Source organism: Sciurus vulgaris (assembly GCF_902686455.1).
Source record: "Sciurus vulgaris genome assembly, chromosome: 3".
NCBI classification, from domain to species: Eukaryota; Metazoa; Chordata; class Mammalia; order Rodentia; family Sciuridae; genus Sciurus; species Sciurus vulgaris.
This window is the reverse complement of record NC_136463.1, coordinates 74,106,530-74,125,053: the sequence shown is the minus strand read 5'-3', so window position 1 is coordinate 74,125,053 and position 18,524 is coordinate 74,106,530. Positions and strand designations below refer to the sequence as shown.

The 18,524-nt window shown below is 38.9% G+C and overlaps 2 protein-coding genes across 2 annotated transcripts in view; one reads left to right on the top strand and one right to left on the bottom strand.

The window, feature by feature from the left end:
* The window catches only part of MAP3K2 (mitogen-activated protein kinase kinase kinase 2), a 78,063-nt gene extending 62,121 nt beyond the window's left edge, over positions 1-15,942 (bottom strand). Inside the window, exon 1 of the mRNA XM_079134386.1 lies at positions 15,440-15,942. The gene's annotated coding sequence lies outside the window, so the exon portion shown is untranslated. The remainder of the gene's footprint in view (positions 1-15,439) is intronic.
* Positions 378-8,893, top strand: LOC306657910 (melanoma inhibitory activity protein 2-like). The gene is given in 3 exon segments (XM_079134384.1): positions 378-2,799; positions 2,802-2,960; positions 2,963-8,893. Coding segments are annotated over 3 exon segments (2,082 nt in total). The 5' UTR covers positions 378-2,210; the 3' UTR covers positions 4,297-8,893.
* Positions 15,943-18,524: the final 2,582 nt, after the last annotated feature.

Genomic DNA, 18,524 nt, shown 5'->3' with positions numbered 1-18,524 from the left:
GAGGGGGAAGATGGTCAAAATGACCCTCACCTAGGTACAAACTAAAGAATGGTTACTAACATCCACACAATCACTATTCACATGGTACATCGTTTAAGAGCAATAGGAATCAAAAGAGAACAATTTTTCTTTACATAGGAATTATCATTCTGTATTGTTAAACATGTCACACTAAGTAACTAGTGATGGGTACAGAGGCGGGGTGTTCCCATGGGAGAAGCTTATTTCCTATATAACATGGAGTCTCAGAGAAAAATTGAGTCTGTTTAGTCATTTCCCTCATAGTCTGGCCTAGAACATTCTAATAGAGCCAGATCTGTCAGCCAGTCACATTTGTAGAGTAGAAAAGCAGCTGCTGGATATCTTATTCTTTTTCTTCTTTTTGTTTTCACAATATTAACTCTCTCCTCTTGTGCATCCCTAGCCCACAGGAATGTTGGAAGAATGAACAAGATAATGTATGTGACAATACTTTTGTAAGCCATAAAAATAACATCTCTAAGCCTCTTTGTGTTTAGGATGTAATGGGTACTGAATTATAATACCCAAAGTTGTATTTTATCTCTATATGGAAGGTACATTTGTTGGGCAAGGTTAATTTATATATATATAACTTACGTACATATATATATATATATATATATATTTTTTTTTTTTTTTTCATAGCACAGATTGAACCCAGGGACACTTAACCACTAGGCTACCTTCCCAGCCCCTTTTTTTATTTTTTATTTTGAGACAGGGTCTCACTAAGTTCCTCAGGGCCTCACTAATTTTGTTGAGACTGACCTTGAGCTTGTGAATCTCCTGCCTCAGTCTCCTCAGTGGCTGGGATAACAGGTGTGTGATACTATGCCCAGCTGATAATTTGATTGATACACGTATATACATTGTGAAATATCCGCCACAATCAAACTAATTAACATATCCATTACCTCATGAATGTAATTACATTCATTAAAAAGTTCCTAAACTTTCATACCATACAGAATAGGACAGTGTTTTAGTTTACACTGGCTGAACTCTGGCCATAGAAGTATAAATAATAATTGGTGTCATCACATATGGTGGCATAATGCCTTTGAACGTGTCATGTATTTAGAGATATTTAGAAAACCAATGACTACTAGTGAATGTTTTCCTTCAAATATTAGATCCGGCTCATCAACAATTCCAGCATATCTAGGAATAAAAAATGTTATTTGGATATCTTTTATTTACACGAAGCAATGAACTACTTATCTGAACAACATAATTCACCTTCAGGAGCTAAAACCATTTAAGTGTCATACCTTAACTTCTCTTTGCTATATAGTCATAACCACCAAGTTATTTAGATGTTTCTAAGTCCTACGAGAAGTCAAAAGAAAAGAACATCTGAAAAAGGATTTTGAAGTCTCTTAAATAGTAGTCTAGAAAAACTGACGTGAGAAACAACTCATTTCAAGCTCCTTCTTTTTAAAAACATTAGATATGTTGTACTTTAAAAACTTGTCATAACTAATTTGTGCCCATGTTAGAAACTCTTCTAAAGTTACTTTTCAAATAGTCTAACAGGAGAGTTTTTCTATAGAAGTAATTCAAATTACTTCCATAGAAAGTATCAACAGGGCTGGGGATGAGGCTCAGTGGTAGAGAGCTTGCCTAGCATGCACAAGGCCTTGGAGTTTAACCCCCCAACACTGCAAGAAAAGGACACGGATGGAAGGGAAAGGGAAGGAAGGAAAAAGAAAAAAGGAAGGAAAGGGGAGGGGACAGAAAGGAATAAGTCATTAAAACAAAAGGGCATGTGGTACAACTATAAATATATGACATTAAAGCTCTTACAAAAAAGTTTACTAAGCTTTAGACTTTTAGTTATATCAACTGGATGATATTTTTGACTGCACAGAATAAGTAGCGCTTAATAAATGTTGTGGCAGCCTGGCCGAAACCAGAGGGGTGGGCTGCAAGGGGGCTCCAGGAGGACTGGCTTGAACCTATGCGGCTTGGGGTGTGGGCAGGGCATAGCAGAGGGGGAGGGGGCGGGTGGGGCAGTGAGATCACAAAACTGGTGGGGGCCAGTTTGCCTGGCTCCCCACCCACCTCCAGGATTCTGTTCCTAGTGATTGGCTTGGTCGCAGGTGCAGGTTTGGGCTCCCACCCAATGTCTAGTTTCCAAAGCCTGTTTTCATGGCTGGGCAGGATGTAGTCGCCAAAGTAGTTTTGGTATGATGGAGGGGCCAAGGGCCACCCCTCAGTCTTACTGGGACCTGGGTCTGGAAAAAATATTCAGGTTTGTGCCAGCATTGCCTGAAGACGGAAGACCAGGCCCTAATCCTGATACCTTTTGTCTGGAGCTGGTAATACGTGCAGCTATTGGATTTTTTACTGTTCTCTTGTTTTTGTGGAGAAATGCTCAGTCTATTAAATGCAGGCTTTATGTGAAAAGAGAAAAAAAGCTTGCTCTAAAACTTTCTGAACTAATTGAAGACAAATGTAAACTACTTGATAAAGTTAGCCTACTTCAAAAAGAGCATGAAGGCAAGGATGCCAATCCTGAGAAGGCATCAAAAGAAGTGCAACATTTGGAGATAATACATGAAATGCGGAATAGGTCCAAATCTAAACTTGAGGCTAAAACACTCTTTCTAGAAACAGAGTTAAAAGAAGAGAAATCTAAACATTCTGAACAGGATGAATTGATGGCAGATATATCAAAAAGGATAAAGTCCCTACAAGAGGAATCAAAATCCCTCATATCACAAGTAGCTGAAGCTAAAACAACCTTAAGACTATTTCAAATGAATGAAGAAGACCTTAGAATGAAAATTCCCAACTGCAGAAAAGTCAGAAACACCTTTTACAAGAAGCTGAAGTATGGAAGGAAAAAGTGAGTGACCTTAAAAAACAGAAAATAACATCTGAAGACTCTAAAGTACAGGCAGAACAAGTTCTAAGTGATAAAGAAAATTACATTAAGTCTCTGAACGCTTGCTGAAGATGAAAGATCAGGCTCCTGTACTTGGAGAAGACCTAACAGATGATGGTAACTTGGAGATGGAGATGAAGAGTGAATCAGAAATTGGTGCTCACTTAGGTAATCAGCCAAAAGAAGCCTTGAAGGAACTGGTTTATGCAGCTGAGTTAAATGCCTCTTTAGAAACCTTAGAAGGGGAAAGACATCAAATTTACACTTTATTATCTGAAGTAGATAAAACAAAAGAAGATCTGATAGAATGTATTAAAAATCTTCAGACTGAACAAAAATCTTTGCAGTCAGAAAACACACAGTTTGAATATGAGAATCAGAAGCTTCAGCAGAAATTTAAAGTAAAGATGGAACAACATCAAGAAAATGCAGTGAAACTCCACAGGAAATTAAGAGTAGAGGAAAAGTGCCAGTTAGAGGAACAGGAGAGGTTTTCCAAAGTTGATAAAAAGATCAACCGTGCAGCTAAAGAGCTGGAGACCTATAGAAATCGAGCCAAAGATCTTGAGGAAGTGTTGGATACAATCGTTCATTATTATGAGAGGCAGAGTATTTCCTATGAGAAAAAAGCACGTGATAATGCATTGGCAGCTTGGAGAGCTGAAAAAAACCTCAAGTATTTCAAGACAGTAAATGCTCACAAGAGACAAAAATTAACTAAAATGGAGTTTCAATTTAAACTTTTAGAAGATCCATATGCACTTAATGTTTCGAATACAGCATTTGCCAGAGGGCAGTCCCCATATGGTCCCTCCCCATTGAGTGGACCTTCATCTGAAATGAGAGCTTTTCCTTTGAAAAAGAAGGGTCCACCCAGATTGTCACCTTTACATCCAGGGGAAGGAGGAAGAGGCTCAGGAGGCCTAGAGGATCCTCTGGACCATCAGATTAGCAATGAAAGAAGAGAATCAAGCTCTGATTCAGTAACTGATCCTCACAGAGCACCTGCTGGCACTGGGCCCCTGTCACTGCCACGGGAAACCGAACGTACGATGATGATCCCTCCACCAGGCCAACCACATTCTGATCCACCTTCTCTTCTACAAAGGCAACATGGATATTATTCTAATTATGGAAGACCATTGGAACCAGGAGAACTGCCTCCAATCCAATGCAAAAATGTCTATTCACTGAGGCGTTTTCCTCATTATCCTCCACCAAGAGCTGAATTTCCCCCCCCACCCCCACATTCTGAAAGGAGAAGTGAGTTCCCTTCAGGGTTGATTTACCTTCAAATGAGCCTGCTATTGAACATCCAGAACCACATGAATCCTGACAATATTTTTGATCTCTCTTCAAAATATGACATCTTATTTTTAGTTTAAGTAACTTTTAGTTATATTTTTGCTCCAACCAAAGCTTAATTAAATTAGAATTCTGAGGATAATATTATATAAATAAAGATGATTTCAATATGAAAAAAAAAAAACACTTTATTGAGGTATGACTGCCGTGCAAAGAGCTGACTATACTTCATGTATACAACCTGATGGGGTAGGAGATAAATATACATCCATGAAACCATCAGCACAATATACATCTAGGATAATTATTAAATTAGCCTTTTAAAAAATTTTTTGGTAGTTATACAAGGACACAATACCTTTATTTTGTTTATTTATGTGGTGCTGAGGATCAAACCCAGTGCCCCACTCATGTGAGGCAAGTGCTCTACCACTGAGCCACAACCCCGGCCCATAAATCAGGCTTCTTACACACTCAAAAGCACTCAGCTTTGGCTAATAAATTATATGGCCACCCTAATACATCCTCTCCCCCACCAGAATGAAGCTCTACAATTATAGAAACTGACTGATTTAATTTTTTATCCTCAGCGTTAATACAGAAAAGGAAGTCAAACATTTTGGTAATAATGCAAGTGTACAACCAAAACTAGTTTGCAAATTACTGAAAGGCTTATTTTACTGATACCCTTTGACATGTCATAAGATTTTCAATAAATTTTCAGTGAAAAATCTATTTGATCTGAACTCGCTACTTGGAAAGCAGGATGATTACAAATGGGAGGCCAACTCAGTGGTAGAGTGTGACCCTGGGTTCAACCTCCAGTACCACCAAAAAAAAAAAGGTACAATAGACAACAGTAAGAAGAAAAAAGAAATACTAATATGAATATCCAAAAACCAATTATACATGTTCTAACATGGCAATAAAATACAGCATTTTTAGTAAAGCATCCATATAGCCTATTTCTGGTTATATGGCAAAAGACAGAAGCTAATATTTTTTTACAACACTGAAGGGAAAATAGCTATCAAATCTAGACTGACACCAACAACTAACATATTTGAGAACAGAGAAAGATTTCAGACAAGCAAAAAACAGTTTACCACCAAACTTAGAGAAACTTCTAAAAGATACACTTCAAGAAAGTGATTCCAGAAAAACAAAGCTCAGCAAGAAATTGATAAATATGGTAAACTTAAATATTGTGTAGAACAAGAAAAATGTTTAATTTGGGCAACTGATACAAATGGGTGGAATTATAATACTTAATAACTATAGCACATAAGATAAAAGGGGATGACTGAATTATTCACCCACAGTGGGAACTTTTTCCAGAAGCTCCCTTCTCCTAGAAACCTGACCCTTCTACCACCTACTACCTCAACTACTCACTTGATTACAGAGTGTGTCAAATCAGCAGTGTGGGTCCACACCATTCCCATAACTGATGGCTGGTTCAGAGGGTAGGCAACCAACCCAAGCTGAATTAAACATAAGAATCTCTACAAATTACATAAAAATAAACAAAAAGAAAGGAGTAGAGGTCAACATGAAAGAGTCCATTTGCCTTTGGATGCATACCTTTTGTCTCTGTACTGTCTGAAATACTTCCCTTTTTCTACTTGCCCAATCCATCTTACAAGGACTCAGCTCAAGCCTTCCCTGTCCTCTACACCAACTCATCTTTCTCTTTATAAATTGCAGAGGAATTATGATCTGTAAACTGTCGGTGTGCTAGGAATTTCACATACAATATCACTTAACCCTAACTATTATTGGAATGACAGCATTTGCTATCTTTCCACTCATTACAGTCATTTTTCTTAAAGGTTATTACTTCACATAATAGGTTCCTAACTAGTCCATATGTTTACATGTATTCTCTGTAACCAGACTGCAATATCCTCAAACAAAGGAACTACATACTCTTTTCTTCTCTCATTTCTCTTCTTGCTATCTCCTTCCAAAATGTACCCTTCCCATTTCTCAATCTCTTCTCCCTACTACTGCAATTACTACTGATAATTAAAGCTACTATTTTTAATGGCTTGCATTGTGCTGACACTCTGCTAAACGGTTTACACACACTCCATTTATAACAATCCTATAAGATATATGTTACTTCCCCATATCACAGAAGGGGAAACAGGCTTAGAGAGCTTAAGCAAACTTGCTCTCTCACGTTAAAGCCTAGATCTAGAAAATACCACAGTGGATCCCCACAACTTTTAACATCCTCCCATTTTGTTTTATTTTCTCCCTTAACTGCTGTGGCAGTGTATACTATCGTTAAGTTCAAAATACATTTTCCAGAATCTTCTTCCAAATAAGCAAAGTACTCTCTAAAGATCATTGTTAGAGATGCCAGAGTTGCCAGCAGATTCTATCATATTCCTGCTCTCCCCTACTCTGCATATAGCTCTCCTTCCTGATTGCCCAACCTGTCAAACAGCAACCCCAAGTCCACCACCACCAAAAGCCTGACTGAGGACCAAAGGAGGTGGCTGTGCAGAAGTAATGGCTCTTCACAGACTTTCCGTAAGTTCCACTGTGTGGTCCCACTCCAGCAGCTGGGAATACGAGGTTTTTCAGACTCACCTGCCAACTCCAACTTGCCCACTGCACCACTGCTTCAGGAAAACACCTAAGAGACTTTTCTCTGATTTCTGAGTTTCTCCCATAACTATATAGGATCTTATTCCTTTCATAAATTCCTGTTTCCAAAACATTATAATGGCTTTGCTTCCTTGACTGAACTCTTAGATGATGTTAAGTACTCAAGCCTCCTCCCATCTACTGAACAAGAAATCTGTGCACCTTGCCTTCTGAGATTCTCTTGTATATCCAAACCTAGAGCCACTCAGTCCTTTCCTTGCTTCCAATAGAACCCTGTTTTATCAGTTCTGCACTGCCCATCTTTGTTTCCAAAGATTCTTTGTTTCTTTGGAATGCAAGATTCCACACTTCCCTACTTAGTCCTCCTGTTAACAAGAGAGCAAGCAAGATTTAATGGAGAATACAAGATACAATGGGTATCAGATTAGCAAATGTCAATACCAATTTACTTGCTAAGAACAAGATTAGCAGAGAACACTGAGGGGTAATTCTGTGCTTTGGTTAGTGATGTGAAGATGGAAAAAGAAAGGGCAAGGACACAGAAAAATTCTGAGAAGAAAAATATGGTTGGTGTATGGTTTATCTTCAAAGTCTTGTTCAGTGGAAGCAGGGAAGAGTTGCTTTTTAAAACTGTGATTAAGGTTAGGCTTATCCAAGTATCTCCCTAAATTATTTTTAAGTTTCTACTGGACATAACAGACTGTATGAACAACTTTTTCAACACTTTTTTTTTCCTTTCCCAAAATGATCCCCTATTTTTAGCTAAAGTGTTTGAAACATATTTTCAAAAATGTATTTCAATTTTCTTGGTTCTCCACTCTTAACATCAGAATAATTCAGTTCTCTTTTATTTTCTATGGCTCAATGCTTACTAGCTTGGTTTTTATTACTAAACTTTCCCACAAGTGATTCTATGTCTGTGGCATATGTAATCTTGCCCTGTGATTTAAGAAAGAGAAGATCGGTTATGTGTTCTAAGATGGTGCAATATACATTTATTAGCATCACAAAATTTTATCCCGTGGTCATGGGTTACTGGATGCTGCCTTAGGGTTGGAAGGTTTACTCAGGGATGTGCCTGAGGAATTTCTGGCCTAGAGTTCTCCTGAAGGGAGTACCCTCCCTCCAAGGACACACAGCATGAGCAGAAATAAGCTTTTGTGTTTGGGCATGGAGATTTGGGAGTTAATGTTCACAGCCTACTCAAAATCAGTCTAAAACTTAATGAAAATTTTTAAGGTTTATTCTATTCAAGAAAATGTATCATCAGTTCTATAGTGATATACATTAAGGTCTTCCAAATTATTTTCTTCTAGAGTGAACACAATTTTCATACCATTTATTTAAAATAGATCAGTTGAACCCAGCATGATATTGGGCACATGCTTGTAACCCCAGCGTCTGGAAGGCTGAGACAGGAGGATGTAAGTTCAAGGCCAGTCTCAGGAACTTAGCAAGGCCCTAAGCAACTGAATGAGACCCTGTGTCAAATTACAAATTTAAAAAAGGGCTGAGGATGTGGCTCAGTGGTAAAGTGCCTCTGGGTTCAATTCCTAATACCAAAAAATAAAATAAAATAAATCAATTTATTTTCATTCTATTCTCATTCTATTTATATGTAATATAAAGACATCATTCAGGTTTACTCAAGTATTGATCAGAACTCTGGCTTAGTAATTGTAAAAGATGAGAGGTAAGAACATCTAAATCTGACAGGATTGTTTTAGCTATGTTGACCCATCACAGAAGATTCCAGTGCACACATTCCCATAGAGAATGTTGTACATAATGAGAACATATGAGCAATGTGGAGGCCATGAAAGGGTTAGGAACCCTTGCTCTAACTATACAAAATCCCAACTTCATTATGTGAGTCTGAGCAAGATCCTTTACATCTCAGAGCCATTTTCTGTACGAGTAAAATAGGATAATAGAATCAACCGTGGTTACTATAAAGTTAAAGAATCTAGAGCGAGGGCTGGGGGGTATAGGTCAGTGGTAGAGTCCTTGCCTAGCAAGGACCTGCATTCAATCCCCAACAAAACACACACACACACACACACACACACACACACACACACACACACACAGTGGAATGAGGTTTCTGGCACATTGGAGACACTCAAGTATTACTTCCCCTTCCTCCTAAAATGCAGTCTGAAATTTATAAAAAATTATGTGATGGCCTTCTCAAGGCCAGAAGACATGCCTTCTGAAACAGGAAGAAAAAGCCAAAGAAAAGACTAGGCTGATATACAAAACAAGGACATGATAAAAAAGGAAATGGGTGAGATCAATGATTGCCAAGATTAACACAGATTCAAATGCATAATTAAAATACTCATGAGATTTAAAATATTATTTCATTTGTCTCAGAGGGTTATAGAGAACAAAACTGTGGAGTAGCATGGAGGTCAAACCCAAGAAAATCTACTAAAATGCAAAGTAAAATAACAAAGAGATAAAAATGTTGAGAGAAGATGACAGATATGGAGAATGGAGATCTAATCTAAAAACCACACATGTTCTAAAGGAACTAGAACACAAAGAAAAACCACAGACATTTAAAAAAAAAAAAAAAAACACCCTTGAAAGAACTGAAACAAAGCTGCGGTATTATGATTATGTAGCTCTGAATCTTTGGTTTAAATATCTATTTAATAATAGATATGTATACTCAGAGATACTAGAAGGCAAAGCAAAAGTATTTTCTCATCCAACTTCCTTAACAAATTTGGAAAATTCACCAACAATTACTAAACATTCACAACTAGTTAAGTTTACATTTTTGCTCCCATCAATTTATCAAGAATTAATTATGGGGGCTGAGGTTGTGGCTTAGTGGTAGAGTGCTTGCCTCGCACATGTGAGGCACTGAGTTCGATCCTCAGCACCACATAAACAACTAAAAAAAAATAAAGAAATAAAGTTAAAAAATAGAATTAATTATGTTTATGTACTTATAATATTTAGTTAAATATGTAAACTAATGAAACAGTAAATGTAAAAAGTTTTCTAAAAATTTTAATAAAAATAATTGTTTCTATGAAAATGATGTCAAATATCTAAAAAGATTCAGAGTCTATTTTAAAAACTTGTAAAACTGAGTTATAGATGAATCAACTGTAAAAGACTAGGTGGAAAGATCATATAACTCTAGATGTATCATATACTTAGACTGCTTTACATTTCTATGTTTTTTAAACAAAAAAAAATTTAACATAAAAATGTGTCATTTTATTCCCCTGAAATTAATAATTTCTAAATTAAACTAAATACTATCAACCTTGACCTTATTAAATAGAGAGTGTCTATGTACATCAAAATAAGACATGATCTGTGTGGATTGTGGAAGATTTTTACAAAAACTGTTTTGATTTTTTGAACACTTACATGCTAGGTATTGTGCCAAACATCCCATTTCAACCTCATTACAAACCTATAAACCCTTAGGCACTATTATAATTATTTTACGAATAAGGTAAATGAAGTTTCAAGAAATTAAATAGCAGCACTAAAACTAACAAAGGTCTGACTCCCAGCTCATATTCTTTGCTATTTACTACCTTTATTTTCTTTTCTGTATTTTTAAATGTTTCAGTAAATATTATAAACACAGTTAGTTAACATATAGTGCTTGTTAACTTAGTTCAACTATTGCCTATTCTTCAAGGTCTTCTGGAAGCACCCTCCCCACCCTGGTACATAGTACATACTCTATAAATGATAATACGTATTACGCTTTGGTAAATCAAATCCAATTTTCTCATTGTCCAGAAAAAGCACAGAGGCAACATGATAAATGCACTAACTCTGGCCAGGCATGGTGGCACAAACCTGTTATCCCAGTAACTCTGGAGGCTGAGGCAGAAGGACTGCATGTTCAAAGCCAGCCTGGGCTTACTTAGTAAGGCTCTATCTCAAAATAAAAATAAAAAGGGCTGGAGATATCTCTTGGCAGTAGAGCACCCCAGGCTTAATCCCTGAAAAATAAATAAACAAATGCAGATTCTGGAGGCAGACAGCCTAAATCGTTTTAGCTCCATCACAAAGATGTAGAAACATGGGCAAGTTATTTATTGTCCCTGAGCTTCAGTTTCCTCATCTGCAATATAGATATAATAGTAACTAATTCACTGGATTGGTGTAGGGATTAAGTGAATTACATTGTTTAAAGGAGTACTTTATTTCCATATATATGGTTCATCCTGATTTACAAAAAAAAGTGAAAAAATTTCATGTGAACTGTTTCATGAATTAAATTGTATTTTTAATAAGAATGGGTTGCTTAAGGAAATTATATCATGAAACCCTCTTTAAAACAATCATCTACTTCCACGTACAGAGGCACACACTTGTAATTCCAGGTACTAGGAGGGTGAGACAGGGAGGCTGAGGCAAGAGGATCACAAAAACAAAGAAAAATAATCAACTAAATATTAATCAGTTGGAAAATCAATTTTATATTATGTATTTATTTATATCCAACTTAATAAAAATGTAATTAATATATCTCATCATTAAAAATCAATTCATTCTTTACTCAAAAATGTTCACTAACATAATCATCATAAATGAGAAAACAGAGTAAAGTTTAAAAACATAATTTTCTTCCTTTTTTTGTGTGTGTATGTTGGGGATTGAACTCAGGGTCTCAAAAATGCAAAGTACATGCCCTACCAGGGAGCTACATAACCCCCAACCCAAAATTTATAATTCTTCAACTACACATACTGATAAAATTAAAACTAGAATCCAGGGACAAGGGATATAACTCAATGGTACAGCACTTACCTCATTTGTGTAGTAAGGCCCTGGGTTCAATACCCAGAATTACAAAAGACAGGAAAAAAAAAAAAAAAAGAATAGAATCCAGAACTTCCAACTCTCAATCCAGTTAGAAGAGCCCACCAATACACCAGAAAATATAATCTCCTCAAAATGATTTTTAGTAGACCCAACCTTACTTTCTATTTCTGGCCATTCTTGTGCAACAAATGTTGACTAAGAAAAAATTTAAACATACTTCTTAAGAGTATACAAAAAGACAGGTGTTGAGTTTTCCCGTTTTTCTGAAATGAGGTTTCTTTTAAAACTTGTAACCGGATATACCTTAGATTTGTCATTAAACATACTAAAAATCCATAAAATCAGATTTTAATTAATGTAGTTGCACAAGATATTTTAGTTTCTGTGATCTTTGTTTCCATCTATAGACTAACAAAAGATTATTAACACTGAAATTCAAAAGTTAGCCTCACAAGGATCAGCAACAGACAGCGTAACTATTAAGTGAAAGATTATTAAAGAACAGGCTAGCGCCACCATGTGCTAATTTATTATGTCACAGTTTACTTACTAATTGCAGTGGGAAACAGACCTTACCTTAATCCCCACAAACAAGTAAACAAACAGCAGCACAAATAATGGGAATGGACAGTATATGTCTTCTGATGGGAGACAATATGAAGTATACAGCATCGCTTAGGGATTCTCGTTACAAATTTTTAATTTGAAAATAATCAACCCTTTAAGCCTGCTTTACAGGAATAGCTAGTATGGAGGAATAGAGGAACAAGCTAAATGATACCATGAAAGGAAAAATTCTGACAAATTCAGAATGTGAATCATTTTTTCCACATGTTTTATCGGGCCATTATAACCATATATGATAGGATTTGTTACATATTCATATATGCACACAATATAACAATAAAATTCGGACTGTATCATTCCCCAGTATTTCCTTTTCCTCCCCTCTTCATTCCCCCTGGTCCCTTTCCTCTATTTCCCCCTTCATTTTTATGAGTGCCCTCACAGATTTTTTTTTTTTTTTCTCTCTAGTTTCTACCTATGAGAGAAAACACAGGATCCTTGACTTTCTGAATTTGGCTTATTTCACTTAACACAATGCTCAAGTCTCATCCATTTTCTTACAAATGACATAATTTCACAAAATGTGAATCATTTTATAAGAACCATTTTCTTGATGTTTTAGAAAATATCAATGTCATTTTAAAAGAAGGGAGGAGGTGCCAGACATGGTGGTGTTCACTTATGATCCCACTGACTTGTGAGGCTGAGGCAGAAGGATCACAAGTTCAAAGCAAGTCTCAGAGACTTAGCAAGACACTGCCTCAAAATAAAAAATAAAAAGGGCTAGATTGCCTCAATCCACTGTACCACCAAAAAAAAAAAAAAAATAGGTAGGAGGGTGAGGCTGTTCTACATTAGAAGAGATCTTAACAACCAAATGCAACAAGTAAACTTTGATAGGATCCTGGATTCCTGGTTTGGTAAGGGAGGATGTAGAAAGCCAGAAAAGAACTTTTAGTGTAAATTAAAAGATTTAAATATGAATGGTTATTGGATTACACAAAAGAATTATCACACCTAAAAAAAATCTAACAAGAATAGTATTTTAGCTATGTAAGAAAACGTACTTATCTTTAAGAAAGACATACTGACGTATTTGGGGATAAAGTGCCATTAAACCATCAGCTTAGTTTTTAATGGTCCAGTCAAAAATAATATACATGTATTTACAGATAAAAAAGGCAAAATGTCAACAAATGTTGAATCCAAAGGATCATATTATAAGAGTTGACTATTACCAATTTTCTGTGCATTTGACATTGTTTCATAATAAAAAGTTGGGGGGGGGTGCCTAGATAGCTTCAACTCTTCAAGAAAAAAAAATCCATCTGAAGTAAAACTGTACGAACTAGAGGATCAAACATGACTTCATTTTAATATACTACTAAATACAGGTTTGCCCCTTTGATAGCAATAAAGTAGGAAAAAAGCTCCACCTTTGCTTTATAAAGATTCAGTGCTTAAAAGATTCAGTCTATAATATAAAAACAATTATTTAAAATAAGCCCTTAACAGCTAGTTCTCTCAAAATAAAACACAAAGTGAAAACAATTAGATAACCATTCTGTGATGATATCATAATTCAATCCAATACAACAAGATTGAACAAATGTTCATATTTTAACCTAACAATAAGGCAATCTACATATTGCCATTCACCTGTTAACTTTTTTTTTTCCCCTTCTTTTTTGTGGAGCTGGGGATTGAACCCAGGGCCTTGTCACCTGTTAACTTTTTTTTTTTTTTTTTTTTTCAGTGCTAGGGATCGAACACAGGGCCTTATGCTTGCAAGGCAAGCACTCTACCAACTGAGCTATATCCCCAGCCCACCTGTTAACTTCTTAATGTTACCTTTTCCTTACAGGCATTAGAAGAACATTCAACTACAAATTTTCTTCAACCTGATAATATACTAATGGAACTATAGAATATTGTAACAGAGCATAAATAGGTTTCTTAAACATTTGCAACTGCATGAAACTTCAATTACTCAAGAGAATTTATCTTTCTGTAAAGAACTCTGGCTCTACTTTTTAATTAACCACAGTTAAAACAGTACAGAAAAATGCTAAAATGAGAATTTTCAGTTAATTTATAAACAAGCATTGGTTAGTAACACTGCACTAATGAAAAAAAATCACACCATCAAAAAACTTCCTGCAATATTCTACACATTAAATTTGACATTAAACTCAGAATTATTGCATAAGACAATGCAAAATTACTACGTGTTGACATTGCCACATAATCCAGCAACAAATTTTGCAATAAGGAAATCTCAAGCAAATAACCCAACTGCAAGTTCCCTGTATGCATCAAGAACTGCAAAAGTAAAACTAATTTCTCAAGAAAAGTGAAGTTTCATCAAATATATCAAATATATTTATTTTTTCTAAGAGAAGGTTTTTTTTGTTTGTTTGTTTGTTTTCCTATCCAGTTCTACCACCTAAAAGTGAAGGTGCCTGGGTCCACCTTTTACAAGTAATTTTTTTTTTTCCAATCAAAAAAACGATTTGGCTGGGATGAAGCAAAACACATCGGGCAACCTACGTCAGAGAAAAGTAAACTATCTATCTACGTGTTTAGAATTTACGCCCAGGATGAAAATATCCAGCCAGTCTCATCCTCACATACTTATTTTTCCAAGTCAGAGAAATATAGTCCTACAGAAAGTCATCTACATATCTGAGCCACGTCTTCCTCCATTACTAGCTGCGTGACCTTGGGCAAAAGCCTTAAATCTATCTCTCTGAGCCTCAATGTTTAATCTGTAAGATGGGAAGGCAACAAACCCACCTTACCGGGCTAGGAAAACGGAATGAAATATCACGCAACTACCCGGCATAGGGCAAGAGCACAATAAGCTAAATGCTCCATAAAGAAAGAAGGGAGGAAACAACCCTAATGGACAGATTATCACATTCTGACAATGCAAAGACGAGCAGTTTTTCGCTTACAGCATGTAACATTTCTGCTTCGCCCCTGGGATCAGCGGCAACCTTGCGACAAGAATCCCGGCAGAGTACGTGTCTGACAGCTAAACAGCCCAGCAGCCGACTTGTAGCTGATCCGGGCTTCGGGACGGGATGCTGGGGGCCCGATGTGCACCCTACCGGAGCAGGCCCATCACACAACGAAATCCCCATCCCCAGAGCAGCGCACAGGCCACCGTCAGCACCCTCTCCACCCCATGCCGGGCCCGCGGCCCCCCGACACACACACACTCACCGGCGCTCCGTAGGGACCTAGGGAGCCGCAGGCCAGAGGAAGGGCGGCCGCCGCCGAGCAAGCCCCTCCGCCCCCGCGCGGCCTGTCACCGCGGCCCCCGGTCAGGGGAGCCCGCGGGGCCCCCGGGGGCCGGAGGGGCGCGCAAGGAGTAGAGCGCGGGCCGGGGGCAGGCCCGTTCCTCCTTCACATGGAGCCCCGGCCGGTCGGGGCCTCTCACGCCCCTGGGTGCTTCTCGCCGCAGCAGCTCCGAGGCCCGCGGGGAGGTCGGCAGGAAAGGAGGAAGCCGTGGGCCGACGCTGCCGGAGGCCGAAAAAGAGGGAGAAGCGACGACTCCGCAGTCTGGGCCCCAGAACGTCAGAATCGTCGTCCCCGTAGTGGCTGCAACTGGCCGTGCGACCCCGAACACCGCACCCAGCGGCCGCACCACCCTCGTCAAGCTCCGCAGCTACGGGCAGCCCGGCCGCCACTACACACAGACCCGTGACGTCGGGCGTAACGCGGCGCACGTCACGGCCGCTCGTTCGTGCGCGCGCAGCCCTCGGCCCGCCGAAAGCCGAATTCGCCGCGGGCGCGCGCCCGACCAAAGGGAGCGGGTCGGCGCCTGCGCAGTGGCCAGCTGTGACCGCGCACACGTCTGGGCCCCGCCCACCGTGCGGTGCTGGGTACCCGGTCCTGGCTCCGGCCAAGGGGTTCCGGCCCGCTCTAGCTGAGTACCTGCCCGCTGTAGCTGCTCAGCAGCACGCTGGTCCTCTCGCACGTGCGCCTGTGTCGGATCCGCGAGGTCAAAGCGAAGCCGGGGAAGGGTCTTCTATGTGGTGCAAAAGACTGAATCCATGGCAAGTCGTTTGCAAGGTGAAGAAGAGCCATCTGACTCTTAAGTTTGTGAATCAAGTTTCAGAATTCTTCCCTAAAAGACTTCCCACCCAACCTTAAACCAACCCCAGAAGACCGCCTAAGTTTTGTGTATTTTCAGTTTAGTTCTTACCACCATTCTAGCTTGTCCCGGCAAGTATTACTTATCCAAGTTTACCAGATATGAAGACTTCAGCCCAGAGAGATAGGCTGACACCACGCCACATACACACGCACACACAACTAGTGGCAGAGACTAAAACACAAATCTTTTTCACCGTATCTTTCCCTGGTGCCCGGTTGTCCATGGGATAAAATGCAAATTAATCGTGGTATCCCTGGAGTCCCTCCGTGGTGTTACTAACCTGCATTTGAGATTTTCTAGCCTACTCATCCAGAAAGCATCCTTTCCACCCCGTCTGTTCTCCTTTCCTTAAACCTCTTAAAATTTCCTGTACCATTTTTTCCTGTACTGTGTATTTGGTTTCTTGATACCAAGATCACGCCCCTTTCCTGCTTGTTCCAGACCACATTTCTACTCCAGCATGAAATGAGAGAATTGGGAACTGCACACACCAGGCCCAGAGGGAAGGAGCTGCTCCAATTCAGAGGCCCTGGTTAAGGATGGGGCAGGAATTGAGGAAGAGAAGAGCATGTTGTAATATCGAAATATCTGGGTCCCCTTCCAGGAATTTTTTATTAGACACTCATTAGCAGAGGTGTCAACAGCACAAGAACAAAGATGTCCACCTCAGAAATACAGAGCTAAAAGGAAAAGCAGTTTGCTCCCATTTGTTTAAAAAGTGAAAATCTTTTAAACTTAGGTACACATAAAATCTCAAGAAGTTTTATAAGATTCCTTTTGATTCTAACATTCTAAGACCTGTGTGGCACAGAAGGGAGGGAGGGTCTTAGAATTCTTAAGGATAGTTTTGGGTTTTGTTTTTTTCCTTTTGGTGCTGGGGATAGAACACAGGACCTCATACATGCTAAGTAAGCTACACTGGGCTACACCTACAGCCAGGATAGCATTTAAATCTTAAAATTCTCTCTGTTTGCCAGAGTTCCTGGCATGACCACATAGCAGGCATTCAATAAATACATACTTATTTACCAAGTAATCTTTTAGCTAGATTTTTCCTCATACCTCTGCTCACTCCTCCACTCCCTCCCCTCACCTACAACAAATAGGGACTTCACTCACTACTGGAGTCCTTAGAAACACCTCATGTGGATGTTTTATAGTATCTACTCTTTCTCCACTTATTTATTTATTTATTACTGGGGGGATTGAACCCAGGGGTACTTAAGCACTGAGCCATATCCCCAGCGTTTTTTTTTTTTAAATATTTTATTTAGAGACAGGATCTTGCTGAGTTATTTAGGGCCTCGCTAAATTGATGAGGCTAGTTTTGAACTCTCAATCCTCCTGCCTCAGCCTCTGGAGCTGCTGGGATTTCAGGCATGTGCCACTGCACCCAGCTCTCCACTCTCTTTTTATACTTGTACCTCCTTCTGATGCTTACATATTAAATCTCTGACATACTTGGTTATTTTAGTATATATGATTACAAATTAATGATTTTGGGATTTTTTTCCCAATGAAAACTTCATTCAATGACGTTTTTTTTCTTTCCTTCTTGCTATGCCTTGGCTTGCCATGATAAATAACATAGTCCCTATCTCCTACAGACTCAGAATCTGGTAAGGAGAGCACACAGAAGGACTCGCACTGTAGCAGGGATGTGTATCAAGTGCCCCAGCAGTGAAGAGGAAGATGTCACAGGTGTGTCTGGGGGGAAAGGGGATGCCAGAGAGGAGGCATAGCTTTTGAGGCTTTTGTTGCTGCGTAACACAATACCCGCATTTAAGACTTCAAACAACAGCTATTGATTAGCTCACAGTTCTGTGGATCTGAAATTTCCACGGGGGCATGGCTGAGTCTCTTCTCAGGGTTGTCATAAACCAGATCAGCTGGGCTAGTTCTCATCGGGAGGTACTGTAGAAGATTATCCAAAGTCACTTTTTTTTTCCCCTCACTCATACTGAGGATTGAACCCAGGGCCATGCACCTCAACCTCTGAAGAGCTGGGATTGAGATTTTCTATCCTACTCATCCAGAAAGCATCCTTTCCACCCCATCTGCTCTCCTTTCCCTAAATACCTCTTAAAATTTCCTGTACCATTCTTCCCTATACTGTCTACCCCATCAAATGTGTACCACCACACCCAG